Raw genomic sequence first — 17,001 nt, 5'->3', positions numbered from 1 at the left:
GCATGACTGTTGGAATTTAGATCTAGCACACCTGTGATTAAAAAGAACTTATCTCTTGCAGCTTAGTTTAAGTACACAAATGCTTATTCTACTTACTCTTTGTCCTATCCAACTCTCTCCTTCCTTTCTCTAGACTTCTTACCGAGTTGTAACAAAGACTTAACTTATACTTAAGATCAGACAGCCCCCAATCTTGTCTTTTGTTCATAAAATGTGAGTGGTAATAAGCAAATGTACCGTTTTTACAGAGGATTAAAGGGCCAATGAGCCCTGAGGCGATGTCTCTTGGAGCATCGATGTGGGAATGGTAGATCCTGGTCACACAGTTGCTGTCTTCCTCGCCAGGACTTTGCTCTTGGTTGGCGTGCAATATGTAGGTATACTGCATGCCCGGCTGCACTTTGTCGTCAGCTTTTTGCAAGTCTGTGGTGTTATCAGGGTAGAGGGCCCCTGCGAAGCAACACATAATAGGATTACAGCTGAACGTGTTTGAAATTAAAATGGTGATCCCTTCATTTATCCAGCAAACATGTATTCAACATCTAGTCAGTGCTCTCTTAGGGATTCAGTGATGTTCTAGGTAAAAACAGAAGAATGACAGGAGAATGGTTATGGAAGTGAGTCTCCTGAGCATATCAGTAGATAAGCCAGGAACAAGGTGAGTTTGGGTCTTCAGTTTAAAAAAAAACTACACTTGTCCTGGAGTTGAGGTATGGAAACATTAGCACAATGGCTGCCCTCTCCGATTATTTGAAACTCTTTATATAATATCTGATTTTTGTAATCACAAAGTAACCATGGGATAGCTTTTTTTTTAATTTAATTTTTCACTTTTAATTTTAGGACTTTTGAAACACAGGCAGAAGTAAAAAGAAGATAGCATAGTGGATATGCTGAAAGACTTTCAAGTCGGAGGCACCAAAGGTCATCATCCCAGTACCAGCATAAAACAAAGCTGAGAAGTGCTCTGGTAAAAACAAAAACAAAACAAGACAAAATGAAAACAACAACAAACAACACTATTTTCACTGCTCTGTGATCATCCATTCACCCAGCTTTAACAATAACCAAGATTAAGAAAGTTTTCTTTTTCTATATCTCTACCTGTTTTGATTTCAATCACTGAATTATTTGTCTAGAAAGCAGACTCATACTGGGAAGGAAACCCCAGGACCCATGAGTTCATCTGAAAGTATTTGCATATTTACAATCAGAAGAAGCACAACATAAATATGTTAAACTGGAAAAACTTGGTAAAATGGCTTATGACTAAACGTCATAGTTGCAAGTCTTCTCCAGGAGATCTTTGAAGTTAAGCTCTTTCTGAAAAGTAAGAGGAGATACCAACTAGATTATGAGCTGAATATACCTTCATGTTCCTTATAGTAAGTTATTCCGTGAGAATGAAAGGTGTAGGGCCTTGAGGCAAAATTTTTTAAGTGAACATAAACTACATCTCCAATTTCAGCTTTGATGATGGGGCCTAAAAACCCCAACCAGTCAGGCTTTTCTAGAACCGTCTTAAAGCTTTCATCTGTGTACTGAAGATAAAGGGCCTTTTTGTACACTCTTCCAATTCTCTCCGGGCCTCTTTGAAGGTAGGTATTAGAATCTTCTCTGCAAAGGAAAAGAAGACAACTTTATCAGAAGCCCTTATTTCTGGGGATAATCTAATTACAGAGAAATTCAGAATGACATCATCTTACAAGTTTGCCAACTTCGAGGTTCTCTATAAACAATGAAGAAGAAATTGAAAGTTAGCCAGGTGTTGTTAATTATGAACTGTGGCCTAGAGAGGTTTGGGGCAAAGAGCCATCTGTGAAGTTTTCATGAAAATATTATGCTTCTTTAGTTAAGAACTATTTATTATTTATTTGTCTGAGAAAGAGAGAGAGAGAGAGAAGGAGAGAGAGAGAAAGGGAGGAAGAGAGATCAGGGCAATATTTAGTTCTGGCATATGGTAGTGGTGGGGACTGAACATATGATCAGGGCAATATTTAGTTCTGGCATATGAAGTGGTGGGCATTCAAGTTCCCTGCTCTCTCCTTGGCCCAAATATTGTGCACTATTTGGAGTAGTTCCTATTGGATCTTCATATCAAGACACAGATATTATGAAACAATACAAAATTAGAGCAATGTGTTTAGGCAAAATAGTGAATGATAGTGTACCTCTTTCAATCAATGGAAAAAAATGCCAAGTTTACAAGTGAGAAACAGGGCGGGACTGTGGTGCACCTGGTAGAGTGCACACATCACTAAGTGCAGGGACCGAGCTTAAAGTCCCCCTGGGCCCCACCTGCAGTGGGAGGCTTCACGAGTGGGGAAGCAGTGCTGCAGGTGTTTTTCCTCTCTCCTTCTCTATCTTCCCCTTCCCTCTCAACTTCTCTCTGTCTCTATCAAAAAGAAGACAGGAGGTGGAGGAGGAGCAGGAAAAGGAGAAGAGGAGGAAGAGGAGAAGGAGGAAGAAGGAAAAAATAGCTGTTGAGACAGTGGATGAATTATGCCGTGTCTGAGCCCCAGTGAGAAACCTTGTGGCAATCAGTCAATCCATCAATCAATGTATCAATCTGAACATTTAAGCCTTCAGAATGTGTAGTTGCTCATATATGTATTTTCTCTTTTATATCACAGTTTATTAGAGATGTAACATCAATTTAAAATGCTGTAAGGCAATGGAGGTATAATTCTACACAGTTCCTACCACCAGAGTTCTGTGTCCCATCCTCTCTCGTGGAAACTACAGTAGTTCTCCCAAGGTCACTGATAGGGCTGATTATATAACTATATGTATATTCTCTCCCCCCCTTTTTTAATAGTCCCAACTTCACTTCCTTTCTAGTTCATCTTTATACCTATTATTACTTTCAGGTGTCTTTCCTTTATTCCTCTTCTCTCTCATAGAAGTGAAACCTTGCCTGACTTCCTCTGGTGTTTTTCAGATTCCCTTCCCTTTCCTTGATGCTATAAAAACAAGATCCCGTGCTTGCTACAGCAGCACATATACTAAAATGGGAACGATACTGAGAAGATTAGCAGGGTTCCTGCACAAGGATGACACACAAATTTATGAAGTGTTTCATATTTTTTTTAAATTTTGTGAAGCAATATTAAGTAACTAATACAATTTTTAAAATAAAATGAAACAAGATTCCTGGTGGTCAACACTTTGGGTCCTGGTGCAATGGGGCTACAGAACCTTCTGGTTTTCTTCCCCTGTCATTTACTCCCCTAGGAGTATGGACCAAAGTTCTTTTTGAGAAGCAGAAGGTGGAAGGTCTGGCTTCTGTAACTTCTTCTCCACTGGACATGGGCACTGGCAGTTCAACCCACACCCCCATCCTGTTTCTGTCTTTCCCTAATGGGGCAGGGCTCTGGGAAGGTGAAGTTCCAGGAAGCACTGGTGAGGTCATCTGCCCAGGGAAGCACATATACATTTTCTGAAAGTCAAATTAATGATGTCAAGTGATCTCACTCATGTTTATTTTCTATTTAGTTCTGATAAAGCAAGGCTTTGTTGATGCATGCAGTATGTGGAGTTTTAAGTTTCCTCTGGATTCAAATAATATCTGTGTTCTTCCTACTAGAAATATTTTAGCCCTGAATGTTTATCTTTTGGTTAGTGGCTGATTAGATTGGTTTAAGACTTCCCTAAAATCATCAGTAAATTACAGCCTGGGAGTGAAAAAGAAAGTGAAACTGGCTTTCAAACTTATGAACTAATCTTGATGCTATTGTACTTAGAAGGTTCTGAATGCTCGGGGGGTGGGAGGGATGTCTATTGTGGATCCTGCCATCTCAGTTTAGAAAGATTCATTTTAAATCTGTTCTTCATCAATTCCCTTTACAACCAGCATTACAGTAAAAACTGCCGGTACTTGGGCTGAGGACTTGTGTTTGTTCATGAGTTTATTTTTTTCTGTGACCTTTGACACCTTAACCATTTTCCACTCAGCCCCAGAGTGGCTGGATAACCAGACTGAGGAACAAACTTTGTCTTATTTTCTCAGCTGTTAGGGCATCGGAATGAATGAGAGATACAGAGAGTTTCCTTGTCTTCAAAACAAGAGTAAGACTTTCATTACTGCAGAATATAAATGACTTCTTTTCCAAAAATCAGGGACTTGAGGCTAACATTTTTTTTTTGATAGAGACAGAGAGGCAGAGAGAGACAGAGATGCTTCCTTCAGTGCAATGGGGGTGAGGTGTGAACTTGGATCATGCACATGACAAAGCAGCACACTATCCAAGTGAGCTATTTTGTCAGTTCACACTTCTTGAATTTTAATGTGTATTGGCATCCACTGGGGGACCTCACACATTCCTGAACCCAACTCCACTGATTGTGATACCATGGGTCTGGGATAGATCCCAGGCATCTGCACAATAAATACCCAGATGTGTTTTAACTATTTGAGCTAGGGATTCAGAAAAGGAGGCAAGAGCTGCCTGACCCTGAGGTGTGAGATTTCTTGAGAACAGGAGATAAGGAGGTGGCGGCTGCTATTTCCAGGCCCCAGCCTGAGGTGACCAGAAGTCTGCAGGCATGACTGAGTCCCAGTGCTGGGGCAGGGGGCGTGGTCACTAGGCTGTGGTCCTGCGAACTGAGTTTGCTGCTGGCTAGCTGGGCCCTCATTCTCTAGGGTGACCAGGGGATTCTATGAGACTCCCCACAACCAGCAACACCCCGGTGGAGGGGTAGTTGCTGCTCTATATAAAGCATGCGGCCATGAAGTGGTTTGAGCTGGACCTGAAGCAGTGACTCTGCCAACAGCTAATGGGTCCCTCCAGCCAGAGAATCCCGGTGGGCTCAGGCTACTCAGTATAGCTGGAGCAGGCAGGGAAGGCCTTATCAGTCCCCAGCCCAGCAGGCCTGATCCCCAAAGGGAGAGGAGCATGGACCCTGCCTCATCCTGCCTCCTTTCAGCTGGGGAAAGTAGGGATTGCCGAAACTGCACTGAGGGCCCCTGCTCGCATGACCACACACCAACCACAGTGTTAATATAAATACAGGCTGAATGTTGATAGCCTGAATGCCTGTCATCAGATGACTCCCTAAAGAAGTTATAGGATATATAGTCCGTGGAATTCTACTCTGCAATCAAAAAAAAAAAAAAAGATGATATTGTGTCCTCTGGGACAAAATAGATAGAATTGAAGGTGATTCTGCTTAGCGAATCTAGAGATCTGATTCACATGAACCTGAGAAATACTAAAGCAAGCAAACTGTTTTTATTTCTTTTAAAAAATTTTTTAAATAATTTTTTAAAATCTTTATTTATTGGATAGAGACAGCCAGAAATCAAGATGGAAGTGGGTGATAGAGAGGAAGAGAGACAGAGAGACACCTGCAGCACTGCTTCACCACTTGCAAAGCTTTCCCCCTGCAGGTGACCAGGAGCTCAAACCTGGGTCCTTGCGAATTGTAATACGTGCACTCAACCAGGTGCACCACCACCCGGCCTTTCTTTCTTCCTTTCTTTCTTTCTTCCTTTCTTTCTTTCTTTCTTTCTTTCTTTCTTTCTTTCTTTCTTTCTTTTTTGCCTCCAGGGTTATCGCTGGGGCTCGGTGCCTGCACTACAAATCCACTGCTCCTGGAGGCTATTTTTTCCCTTTTGTTGCCCTTGTTATCATTGTCCTTGTTATTGCTGGATAGGACAAAGAGAAATCGAGAGAAGATGGGAAGACAGAGATGGGGAGAGAAAGACACCTGCAAACCTGCTTCATCTCCTGTGAAGAAACTCCCCTGCAGGTGGGGATCTGGGGGCTCAAACTGGGACCCTTAAACCGGGTCCTTGTGCTTTGAGCCACATGCGCTTAACCTGCTGTGCTACCGCCTGACCTCCTCTTTTATTGTTTTAAATAAAAATTTAATCTATTATGAGAAAGGAAGGAGAGAGAGAGAGAGATGTTCAGCTCTGACATCAGGTGGTGTTGGACATTAACCCTGTGGCCACTGGAGTTTAGCCCGCTGTGCTACTGTGTGGTCCCCACCAACAATTTCTAAGATTTATGAGAACTATGGTGATTATTCTGGAGAGGTGGGGAGGTGGGTATACAGAGCTTTGGTGGTGGATGTGGGGTAGAACTATACATTGTAATCTTATAAGCTTGTAACATACTACTAATAACAAATAACAAATTAAATTACAAAAAATAAAAGGTATAATCATAAAAATTATCGGCAGTAGAGAAAGCCCCCAAAATAAAAAAGCCAGGGGTTCTTGGATGCCAAGTGTTATGTATGAAAGGAAGGTTTCTGATGCTCTGGTTCAAAAAAGCTCCCAAATAAATATCCACATAATGATGAGACTCTCCCAGCTGCTACCACATACTAAGGACCCTGCGTTCTCCTGGACTGTATAAATCTCAGTCGTTCAATTTGTTCCCTGAAGAAATGAATGAGATTGATTTCCCCCTTCCCCAGGCTGGTTGGAGGACAGATAAGTTGAAAGTGAGAAAAATAAAGAAGTGACATCTTTTGCACCCAACAGAGAGTGAATTCCGTGCATATGCCTGACATCTTTTGCACCCAACAGAGAGTGAATTCCGTGCATATGCCTCCTTTTCTCTTACTTGTTCTCATTTTCTGTCTATTACAGGGTTTGCTTGGTTAGAACAAAACAGAAGAAGATATTCAGGATGGCTCAGAAAGACTCCAACAGCACCAAAATCGCAAGGCAGATCAGCAGGATGTGGACGTGAATCCCTACCCCGAAATCTGAAGCTTTGGTGTGGACAGCTGTGGTCTTTCTTTTTATATTATATTATATTTTATTTATTTAGGATAGAGACATTGAGAGGGAAGGTGGAGAAAGAAAGGAAAAGAGACAGACACCTGCAGCATTGCTTCAGCACTTGTGAAGATCCGCCCCCCAGGTGGGGAGCAGGGGCTTGAACCTAGATCCTTGCACATGGTAATGTATATTCTACTAGGTATGCCATCACTCAGCCCCAACAGCTGCAGCCTTGTTAAGAAGATTTAGCAACAACAGAATGGCAAGGCACTGAGAAGACTGAGACTGAGAACAGAATCCTCTGGTCCCTACTGTGGAGGTGAAGTCAGCAAGAATTCAGTGTGAGGTAAGCATCCAGATGTGGCTTCAACACCTCTGTGCAAAGAAGGAATCCCTGTCTGGTCCCAGCAGAACCGGTGCCACCCCATCTCACAGTGACTGGTTCAAGCCAAATAAAACTTTCTGTAAGAGGACATATTCTCATTGCTAAGAGATTGGTCCCAATGATGGCGTAGAGATTCCAATCTGTACTCTAGCAGGCCTACTGACAGGCATTTTTGCAAACGTTCAAAGGTTTAAATTCATGAAGTCTTGGCAGCACAGTGGGTTAAGCACACATAGCGCCAAGCACAAGGACCGATGTAAGGATCCCTGTTCGAGCCTCCGGCTCTCCACCTGCATTGGGGTTGTTTCACAGGTGGTGAAGCAGGTCTGCAGGTGTTTATCTTTCTCTCCCCCTCTCTGTCTTCCCCTCCTCTTTCCATTTCTCTCTGTCCTATCCCACAACAATAACAACAACAATAATAACAGCGATGACAGTAAACAACAAGGGCAACAAAAGGGGAAAAATTAAAAATAAAATAAAATAAATTCATGAAGTCTTAAAGCCCCACCCAGGTAAGTTTGCATTGTATTTTGTAAATACAGTGAAGCACTTGGGAATGTGTCACATTCCATTTCAGCCAATTGTAATGAGCTTTGTCAAAATCCTTTCACTGCTTTGACCTTCTGTACCAACCATTTCCTAAAATAGGAGAAGTGGTCTCTAAACTTTGGGGTTCGTTTTTTTTATTTTTAAAATATTTATTTATTTTCCCTTTTTTTGCTCTTTTTTAAATTGTTGTTGTAGTTATTGTTATTGTTGTTACTGATGTCATCGTTGTTAGGTAGGACAAAGAGAAATGGAAAGAGGAGGGGAAGACAGAGAGAGGGAGAGAAAGAGAGACACCTGCAGACCTGTTTCACCGCCTGTGAAGATGGGGAGTTGGAGGCTCCAACTGGGATCCTGACGCCCATCCTTGCGCTTCAAGCCATGTGCACTTAACCCACTGGCTACCGCCCGACTCCCTCATTTTTTGTTTGTTTGTTTGTTTTTAAATAAAAAATGTTTTATAGTGGGAGAGAGTAAAAAATTACTTTTTGAGCCGAAGTTATAATATAATTAGAGTATCTACCACTGGAAGTTCTTTTACATACACAACAATAGGCAGAATGCTTCCTGTTTTGTCTTTTGTGAAAGAAAGTATCTTAAAAAGTATTTTGTTATTTTAATGAGAGAGATTCAGAGAGAAAAATACACAGAGACCAGAGAAGTGCTCAGCTCTGGTTTATGGTGGTTCTGGGGGTTGAACCTGGGATTTCAGAATCTAAGGCATGAAAATCTTGCATAACAACTATGCTATCTCCTCATCCCCAAAGAAACTATTACAATCAAATTGGAAATATTTTTAATGCTTATAGATAGCTGCATTTTTATAAAAGTAAAGTATGGAAACAACCTAAATGCCTAGTGACAGATGACTGGATACAGAAGCTATAGGATATATACCCAATGGAACACTACTCTGCAGTCAAAAAGGCTGAGATAGTATCATTTGGAGCAAGTTGGATGGAATTGGAAGTATTTTGAGAAGTGAAGTAAGTAAAAGATGACTACTGGATGACTTCACTCCTATGTGGACTATAGATGACTAAGGCAAAAGAACTTGTAAAAAGGGGTGGGGCGGTGGCGCACCTGTTTGAGCACACATTACAGCATGCAAGGAGCTGGGTTCGAGCCCCTGGTCCCCACATGCAGGGGGAAAGTTTCACAAGTGGTGAATCAAGGCTGCAGGTGTCTCTCTGTCTCACCCCCTTTCTGTCTCCCCCTTCCCTCTTGATTTCTGGCTGTCTCTATTCAATAATGAAATAAAGACAATGTAAAAAAAAAGAATCTGTAAAAAAAATCTGTCTCTTATAAAATGCAAGAACTACAGTGGTTATGGAATCAGGACACAGAACTCTTGTGGGGGTGGTGACTTACAGGCACAAGAAAGAAAGAAAGAAAGAAAGAAAGAAAGAAAGAAAGAAAGAAAGAAAGAAAGAAAATGCTCCTGAAATCTATAGTCCTGTAAAATACTGTTAAATCACTAATGAAAAATACATTAAAATTTTCACCTACATAAAAAACCTTTTTTTAAACAAGAACAAAAAAGTCACATTGATTATAGTTTCCTCTGCTGATAATTAAAAATAATGTAATAATAGAAATTTCTTCCTCTCAGGTGTCACATTACTCCTAAGAGTGAAACCTCTCCAAACAGTATAGTCCTATAATCCTCCAAATCCTATAATCTTAAAGTAAACTCCTACAATTTCTCCTAGATTTAGAGGTGGAAGAAAACTTTTAACAGTAAGTGATGCAAAGTGTTTTTAAAAGTATATCCTTATGAAGATAATAATACTATTTCAGATCAAGAAAATGATTTAGAGGTAGAGCGTGTACCTTGCATTGGGTTCAATCCCTGATACTTCATAACAATCAGAAATACAAAATGCCCAAGTGTCTTGAGTAGCTAAGAATGTTGTGGTATATATACACACAGTGGAATACTACTTAGCTGTTCAGAGTGACGAAGTCGACTTTTTTACTTCATCTTGGATGGAGCTTGAGAGAATCATGTTAAGTGAGGTAAACCAAAAAGGAGAAGGATGAATATGGGATGATCTCACTTGTAGGCAAAAATAAAAGTAAGAAACAAGAATAAGATCTGGATACCCTCCTCATCTACTTCCTATTTCACTTCTCTCAATCACTCTAAGGCTAATCTTGTATAAAGTAAGGACTAAAAAGCTAGATAAGGGCAAGGACTAAAACGCTTTAATGAGGTCAAACTTTAAGCTACTTCCTCTTTCTTGGTTACTGTTTCTGCTTATACTGACGTATTTCCTATACTATTTCTAATTTATTTCACTAACCTAACATAGAAAACTAGGTGACTCTATCAGGAACAACACAGTAGTCCCCTTTGTGGGCCCTCATAGGACCTTACCCTTAACACGGATCAACAATGTTCCATGCTCAGAAGGGAGGCGGGATAACATGGCTCTATCTTCCACCTGAAGAAGATGGGTCCTGATATTGGGGCAGCTTGGAATGTTCCTACTCATGACCACAGAATGTGAGCTCAGATCTACAGGGATGCAGAGGTCACATAGGCTCCTAAGATGAACATGGGCCCCAGATCAGATCAAATCGATGGAGTTTACAGTCAACAATATTTATACACCTTTTCCAAACTAGAAGCTACTCTCTTCCCTGATCCAGCTTTCTGGTCCTTTTTCCAGCCATGACATCATCTCCCCAGACAATAACTTGGATCCACCTGCATAACAGATGTCGGCTCAGAAAAAAGAAAGCAAAAAGCTAGTATAGTCATAGGCCCTTTGGAATATAACTAAAATAGGCCCTACTAACTATCTACAAAATGGAGATCCCTCCCCCAAATCTTCATCTGCACTATTCCTGCCTTTAAGTTTATGATTAGTCAACAACTTTTTTTTATTGTTGTTTTAGTTGATGTCGTCGTTGTTAGGACAGAGAGAAATGGAGAGAGGAGGGGAAGACAGAGAGGGGAGAGAAAGATAGACACCTGCAGACCTGCTTCACTGCCTGTGAAGCGACTCCCCTGCAGATGGAGAGCTGGGGGCTCGAACTGGGACCCTTATGCTGGTCCTTGTGCTGGTCTGTGCACTTCGCCATGTGTGCTTCGCACCATGTGTGCTTAACCCACTGCGCTACCACCCAACTCCCTATTAGTCAACAATTTGTTTGGCTTTATATGTTAACTCTTCTTTCAGCCACCAGGTTCCAGATGCTACCATAATGCCTACCGGACTTTCCTGGGCAGATGACCCCACCAATGTGTCCTGGGGCCCCGCTTCCCCATAGCCCTCCCCCACTAGAGAAAGAGAGAGACAGGCTGGGAGTATGGATCGACCTGTTAATGCCCATGTTCAGCGGGGAAGCAGTTATAGAAGCCAAACCTTCCACCTTCTGCATCCCACAATGACCTTGGGTCCATACTCCCAGAGGGTTAAAGAATAAGAAAGCTATCAGGGGAAGGGATGGGATATGGAGTTCTGGTGGTGGGAATTGTATGGAGTTGTACCCCTTTTATCCTATGTTTTTTTGCTTTTCAGTGTTTTTATTTTTATAAATAAAAATAATAAAAAAAGAAAACTAGGTGACAATATTTTCAAGAACTGTTTGCTAAATAAGTCACTAAACCTGAGTGTGAACTGCAAAGTCAGTGTGAAAGGGCTTTGTGGCAGGAGTTTTTTTTTATTTTTTATTTCTTTATTTTTTGGATAGAGACGGTCATAAATCAAGAGGGTAGGAAGAGGTAGAAAGGGAGAGAGACAGAAAGACATCTACAGCACTACTTCACCACTTGCAAAGCTTTCCCGTTTCAGGTGGGGAACGGGGCTCGAACCCGGGTTCTTGCAAATTGCAACATATGCGCTCAACCAGGTGTGCCACCGCCTGGCCCTGACACTGCTCAATTTTAATTTATGGTGGTGCAGATGGATTGAACCTGGGACCTTGGAGCCTCAGGCAAGAGTTTATTTGCATAAAGCCTCCCCATCTGCACTTTGCTGAGTAGCATGCTGAGGCTGAGAAAACTGAGCTCAACTAATTACCCAGAGGCTTCCAGCATTAGGCTGGGTGATATGTGTTTAAGCTGTATTTGATTTCAAAAAATGATGTTTTGATGGATTAAGAAAAAATTCTAGCGTTAACACTATCAATTGGTCAGTGCTATAGCATTCATTATTTTTAAATGTATTTATTTATTTATTTTCATTTTATTTATTTTACCAGAGCACTGCCCAGTTCTGGTTTATGGTGGGGCTGGGGATTAAACCTGGGCCTTTGATGCTTCAGGCATGAAATTCCCTAGCATAACCATCATGCAATCTCCCCAGCCCTATGCATTCATTCTTTATAATGGTTTCTAGAAAGGAAGGGTAGATCAGGGAAAATGGACCAACTGTATGGTGAAGAAAAGAACTGGGCTTTCTGTGGGAAACTTAGTATAGACACATGCTGGCTTGCAGTGATGCACACCTGAAATTTATATGATGCCATAATAATTCAATGCCACTTAAATTGAAAGAAATACATTAGAGGAACTTCTGCAGCAAGACAAAAAGGCAGGAACTCTTGGTGGGTGAGGCAATGACAAACAAAGGGAAAGAAGCCTACACAGTCCTCAGGATCAAGGGAAAGAGCAAGAGCGTAGGATAAAACAGCTTCTTAAACATAAGTTAGAAACAAAACAAACTAGGAGTATGGACATTGCTTAAAAGTGCTTGAGTTCCAAGTCTGCATCTTTCAGTTTCTGCATATCACAAACCACAGAAATATTTCATCTTGTTAACTTCACTTTTTTAGTTGGTAATTCATAAATTTGGCCTATAAACAGTAAGAAGAGTGACTTACGTGTCAACTGAAATAAGTTTCTTCTCTCCATTGCCTGGGGCATAGTCCCAAGTCCTTTCAACAATTCCGATGTAATAATGCTTTTCTTTTGCCCAGGCTGAGCAACTATACAAAAACAGAGAAATACCAAGCAGCCAAAGCTTCATTTTCCCCCCCTTCGTCCTTGGAGCTCGAGATGTGATAAAATGAAAGCAGTGGCAGGCAACTTTATAAATAAGGCTTTCTTCCTTTATTTGCTTGATTGACACAATTTAATGTTGCACAAGAGTAAATTGTTTCCTTAAAGTAAATAACATTTTCTACTTCAGCTCAGTTCTCGTAAACTGAAGAAAAAAAAAAGAAAGAAAAGAAAAGCATTTTGTTGCCAGACTACCCCGCTGATTCCAAATAAAAAGGTCAACAGTTATTGTTGGAGGCTCTCGCCTGTGCATAACTCTGTGCTCTCCTCCTTTCATTGCATAAATTCCAAGCTAGGGATCATCTCTAAATGCTGGCTTTGTTACTCAATTAACATGCCACAGTACAGTGCCCTGTATCCAGTGAACTTTTAATAAAGCAGAAGAAAAAAATTTTTCGAAAAAAAACCAAAAAACAAAGCATGTAGCCCCTTACTTTTGAAAAGCCGAGCAACACTTCCTTGCAAGTTTAAGATGCTAGACATGATACTAAGTCCAACAAGCTTAAGTATCCTCAAAATCAGGTTACTATTGTGAAAGATTTATCCGTTTTATAAGCTCTGAACACATCTTCATGGGAAGTTTACTGGAGTTTCTTGTGCTATGACATAGAAATAATTAGCCAACCATAAGAGGATGAGTTATCCTGTTTGGATCATCAAAGAAATCAGAGACATAAACCCATTCTGAAAGGGTGAGCTTGGTCTTAGAAACTAGGCAGAGTCCTCACTTATTCGCCTGGGATTTCCTTCTTTGACATGGATGTGAATTTTAATATAAACAACTTTATCAAACTCTTGTCTTGAGGATTCAAACAGATATTTCTCCAAGGTGGAGAGTGGCTGGGGGTTGGGGTGGGAGATACAGATGGCCAACAACTTCATGAAAAGAACATTCCTCTTCTCTTATTATTATGGAAATTAAAATCAAAACAATGATGTTTTACTTTACACCTATGAGATTGGTTTCTTACTCAAAAGATAAACAATGAATGTTGGAGAGGATGTGAAGGAAAGGGAATCCTTTTGCACTACTGGAAGGGAATATAACTAGGTGCAGCCTTTTTTGACAACAATGTGGAGAGTCCTCAAAAGGGGTGGGGGGTGCTTGGCAGGTGGCTCTCACAGTAGAACACACATGTTACCATGTACAAGGACCCAGATTTTAGCCGCAGATAATCACAGGGGAATGCCTGTTGTGGGGGAAGCTTCACAAGCTGGTGTCTCTTTTCTCTCTATCTTTCATTTCCTCTCTATCGCTGTAACTTATCCTATCTAAAGGAAATTTAAAAAGAGGGGCGGGGAGTCGGGTGGTAGCACAGCGAGTTAAGCACAGGTGGCCCAAAGCACAAGGACCAACATAAGGACCCTAGTTCGAGCCCCCAGCTCCCCACCTGCTGGGGAGTCGCTTCACAGGCCGTGAAGCAGGTCTGCAGGTGTCTCTCTCTCCTCCTCTGTCTTCCCCTCCTCTCTCCATTTCTCTCTGTCCCATCCAACAACAACAACAACAACAAGTACAACAATACAACAACAAGGGCAACCAAAGGGAATAAATAAATAAATATTAAAAAAAAAAAAAAAGGCTGCTGGGTGTAATAGAGTTGCATGGGCACTGAAACCCAGGGATCATCCTGATGGAAAGAAAAAAACAACAAAATAAAATAGATGTTCTTTAAGATCCAACAACATGTCTGTATTTACCCCCCCCCCAATCCAAAACAGTAAGTCAAACAGGTATATGCAACCCCATACTTATTGCAGTATCATATGCAATAACCAAGAGCTGCAAACAACCCAAGTGCCTGTCAACAGACAAATGCATCAAGAAGGTGGCATACTATTTCTATAAAGAGACAGGCCCTTTTGTTTACAACAATTTGGAGAGTATTATGTTTAGTGAGCTGAGTCAGGTGGAGAAAAGCAAACACTGCCTGATTTCACTCCCTTGTATAAAGAGAAAGGCTGTACTTACTACGCTGTAAGACCATTATGGTTACCAGAAAGGAATAGGGCAGGGGTGAGTAAATTACATAAAAGGGGGCAATTGAAAGGGAGGAAGTGAACTTGTAGCGGTGAACTTCATGTAGTTTAGACAGTTGCCGATTTACAATGATGCACATCTGAATTTAGGTAGCTTTCTTTCTTTCTTTCTTTTTTTTTTTTTAAACTTTTTTATTATCTTTATTTATTGGATAGAGACAGCCAGAAACCAAGAGGGAAGGGGGTGATAAAGAGGGAGAGAGACACCTGCATCCCTGCTTCACCACTCATAAAGCTTTCCCCCTGCAGGTGAGGACCGGGGGTTCAAACCCTGGTCTTTGTGCATTGTAATACATGCACGTAACCAGGTGCGCCACCACCCAGCCCCGTGATAAAAATTTCTTTCCTTTCTCTTGCCCTTTCTTCTCCCTTTTTTTTTTTTTTTTAGTTCATGATCCCCTCCTACCTTATGCTTTAGGTAGCTTTCTAATGCAGGCTGGCTAGATAGCTCACCTGCTCTGCAGTGCGTGCGAGACCCGGGTTGGAGCTCCAGTCGCCATGACACTGGGGGAAGCTTTGGTGCTATGCTACATTTCTCTTTCTCTGTCTCTCTCTAGCTGAAAAAAAAAAAAAAAAAAACCCTGGTATGGTGAAGCCCTAGTAATGACACGTTATAATGTAATGAAAATTTTCTTTCTTTTCAATTTTTTTCTTTATTAAGAGATTAATGTTTTACAGTTGACAGGGAATACAATAGTTTGTACATGCATAAGATTTCTCAGTTTTTTCCATTTAACAATACAACTCCCACTAGGTCCTTTGCTATCGTGTTCCAGGACCTGAACCCTCTTCTTCTTTTTTAATTAACTTTTAAAAAATTTATTTCCTTTTTGTTGTCCTTATTTTTATTGTTGTTGTAGTTATTGTTGTTGATGTTGTCGTTGTTGGATAGGACAGACAGAAATGGAGAGAGGAGGGGAAGTCAGAGAGGGGGAGAGAAAGATAGACACCTGCAGACCTGCTTCACCACCTGTGAAGTGACTCCCCTGCAGGTGGGGAGCCGGGGTTCGAACCGGGATCCTCATGCTGGTCCTTGCACTTGGTGCCACATGCACTTAACCCGCTGCGCTACCATCTGACTCCCTGAACCCTCCTTTCTTTTCTTTCTTCTTTCTTTCTTTCTTTCTTTCTTTCTTTCTTTCTTTCTTTCTTTCTTTCTTCCCTCCAGGATTATTGCTGGGGCTCGGTGCCTGCATTACGAATCCCACTGCTGCTGTGGCCACTTTTTAAAAAAATTTTTTTTGGCCCCCGGCTCCCCACCTGCAGGGGAGGCGCTTCACGGGCGGTGAAGCAGGTCTGCAGGTGTCTGTCTTTCTCTCCCCCTCTCTGTCTTCCCCTCCTCTCTCCATTTCTCTCTGTCCTATCCAACAACAAAAACAACGTCAACAATGGCAATAATAACCGCAACGAGGCTGCAACAACTAGGGCAACAAAAATGGTGCAGGCACCGAGCCCAGCAATAACCCTGGAGGAAAAAAAAAAAAATTTTTTTTTGGATAGGACAGAGAGAAATTGAGAGAGGAGAGGAAGACAGAAAGAGAAAGATAGACAACTGCAGATCTGTTTCACTGTTTGTGAAGTAACCCCCTACAGGTAGGGTGCTGGGGGCTTGAACCAGGATCCTTGTTTGAGTCGTTAGACTTTGTACTTCAATTCAGTTGCTTTTCTTTTTGGAAGGTGAGGTCTTCCTTTAACCTCACTTTTCCTGTTTAGCCCTTCTCCTGCCTCCCTTCTCTTTTTCTTTTTAAATAAAAAAAAAAAAATTTTTTTTTAAGGAAATGTTCTACTAGGGGCTAGGTGGTGGCACAACTGGTTAAACTCACCCTAGAGTGCACAAGGACCCACGTTCAAGCCCCTGGTCCCCACCTACAGAGGGAAAGCTTTCCAAGTGGTGAAGCAGGACTGCAGGTCTCTCTCTGTCTTGCTTCCTCTTTATCTCTCCCTCCCCTCTCAATTTGTCTCTGTCTCTATCCAATAGAAATACTTTTTTTAAAAGAAAAAAGGAAATGTTCTACTACAAGATCTAATCTCTTCCTCACTGATCTAAGGAAACTCAAACCCAGGACAGGAATATCCCTAAGAAGCAAACTATCATGAACAGTCTGTCCTTTGCTTTTGACAGTTAGAGAATATCCAAACTGGGTCGTACTGTCCGAGGTGCTATTTTCTCCACAGGAAATTGTGCAACCCTGGAATTTTGTTGGTGAAGCTGGTCACGGTCAGAACTCTGATGACAAGCAAGTTTGTGGATGTGACCTGGCATAGTGGGCAGAGACTGAGTCGTCT

General features: G+C 41.4%; 1 protein-coding gene and 1 non-coding gene across 5 annotated transcripts in view; one reads left to right on the top strand and one right to left on the bottom strand.

Moving 5' to 3' along the window:
• Positions 1-12,894, bottom strand: part of CP (ceruloplasmin) — a 58,848-nt gene extending 45,954 nt beyond the window's left edge. For 3 of the 4 annotated variants that reach the window (XM_060197538.1, XM_060197539.1, XM_060197540.1), the window contains exons 1-3: positions 12,501-12,894; positions 1,370-1,617; positions 238-450 (exon numbers count right to left, since the gene is read on the bottom strand). In XM_060197538.1, coding sequence (XP_060053521.1) covers positions 238-450; positions 1,370-1,617; positions 12,501-12,646 — 607 coding nt within the window. In that variant the 5' untranslated portion in view covers positions 12,647-12,894. The remainder of the gene's footprint in view (positions 1-237; positions 451-1,369; positions 1,618-12,500) is intronic. The other variant, XM_060197541.1, reaches the window with a different exon arrangement.
• LOC132540544 (U6 spliceosomal RNA) lies at positions 2,982-3,088 on the top strand. Its single transcript, XR_009551742.1, has one exon. It is a non-coding gene; the product is annotated as a U6 spliceosomal RNA (small nuclear RNA).
• Positions 12,895-17,001: the final 4,107 nt, after the last annotated feature.

The sequence above is a fragment of the Erinaceus europaeus genome, chromosome 9 (genome assembly GCF_950295315.1).
Source record: "Erinaceus europaeus chromosome 9, mEriEur2.1, whole genome shotgun sequence".
Lineage (NCBI taxonomy): Eukaryota > Metazoa > Chordata > Mammalia > Eulipotyphla > Erinaceidae > Erinaceus > Erinaceus europaeus.
Note: the sequence above shows the minus strand (reverse complement) of the source record. Positions and strands in the feature narration are given on the sequence as shown.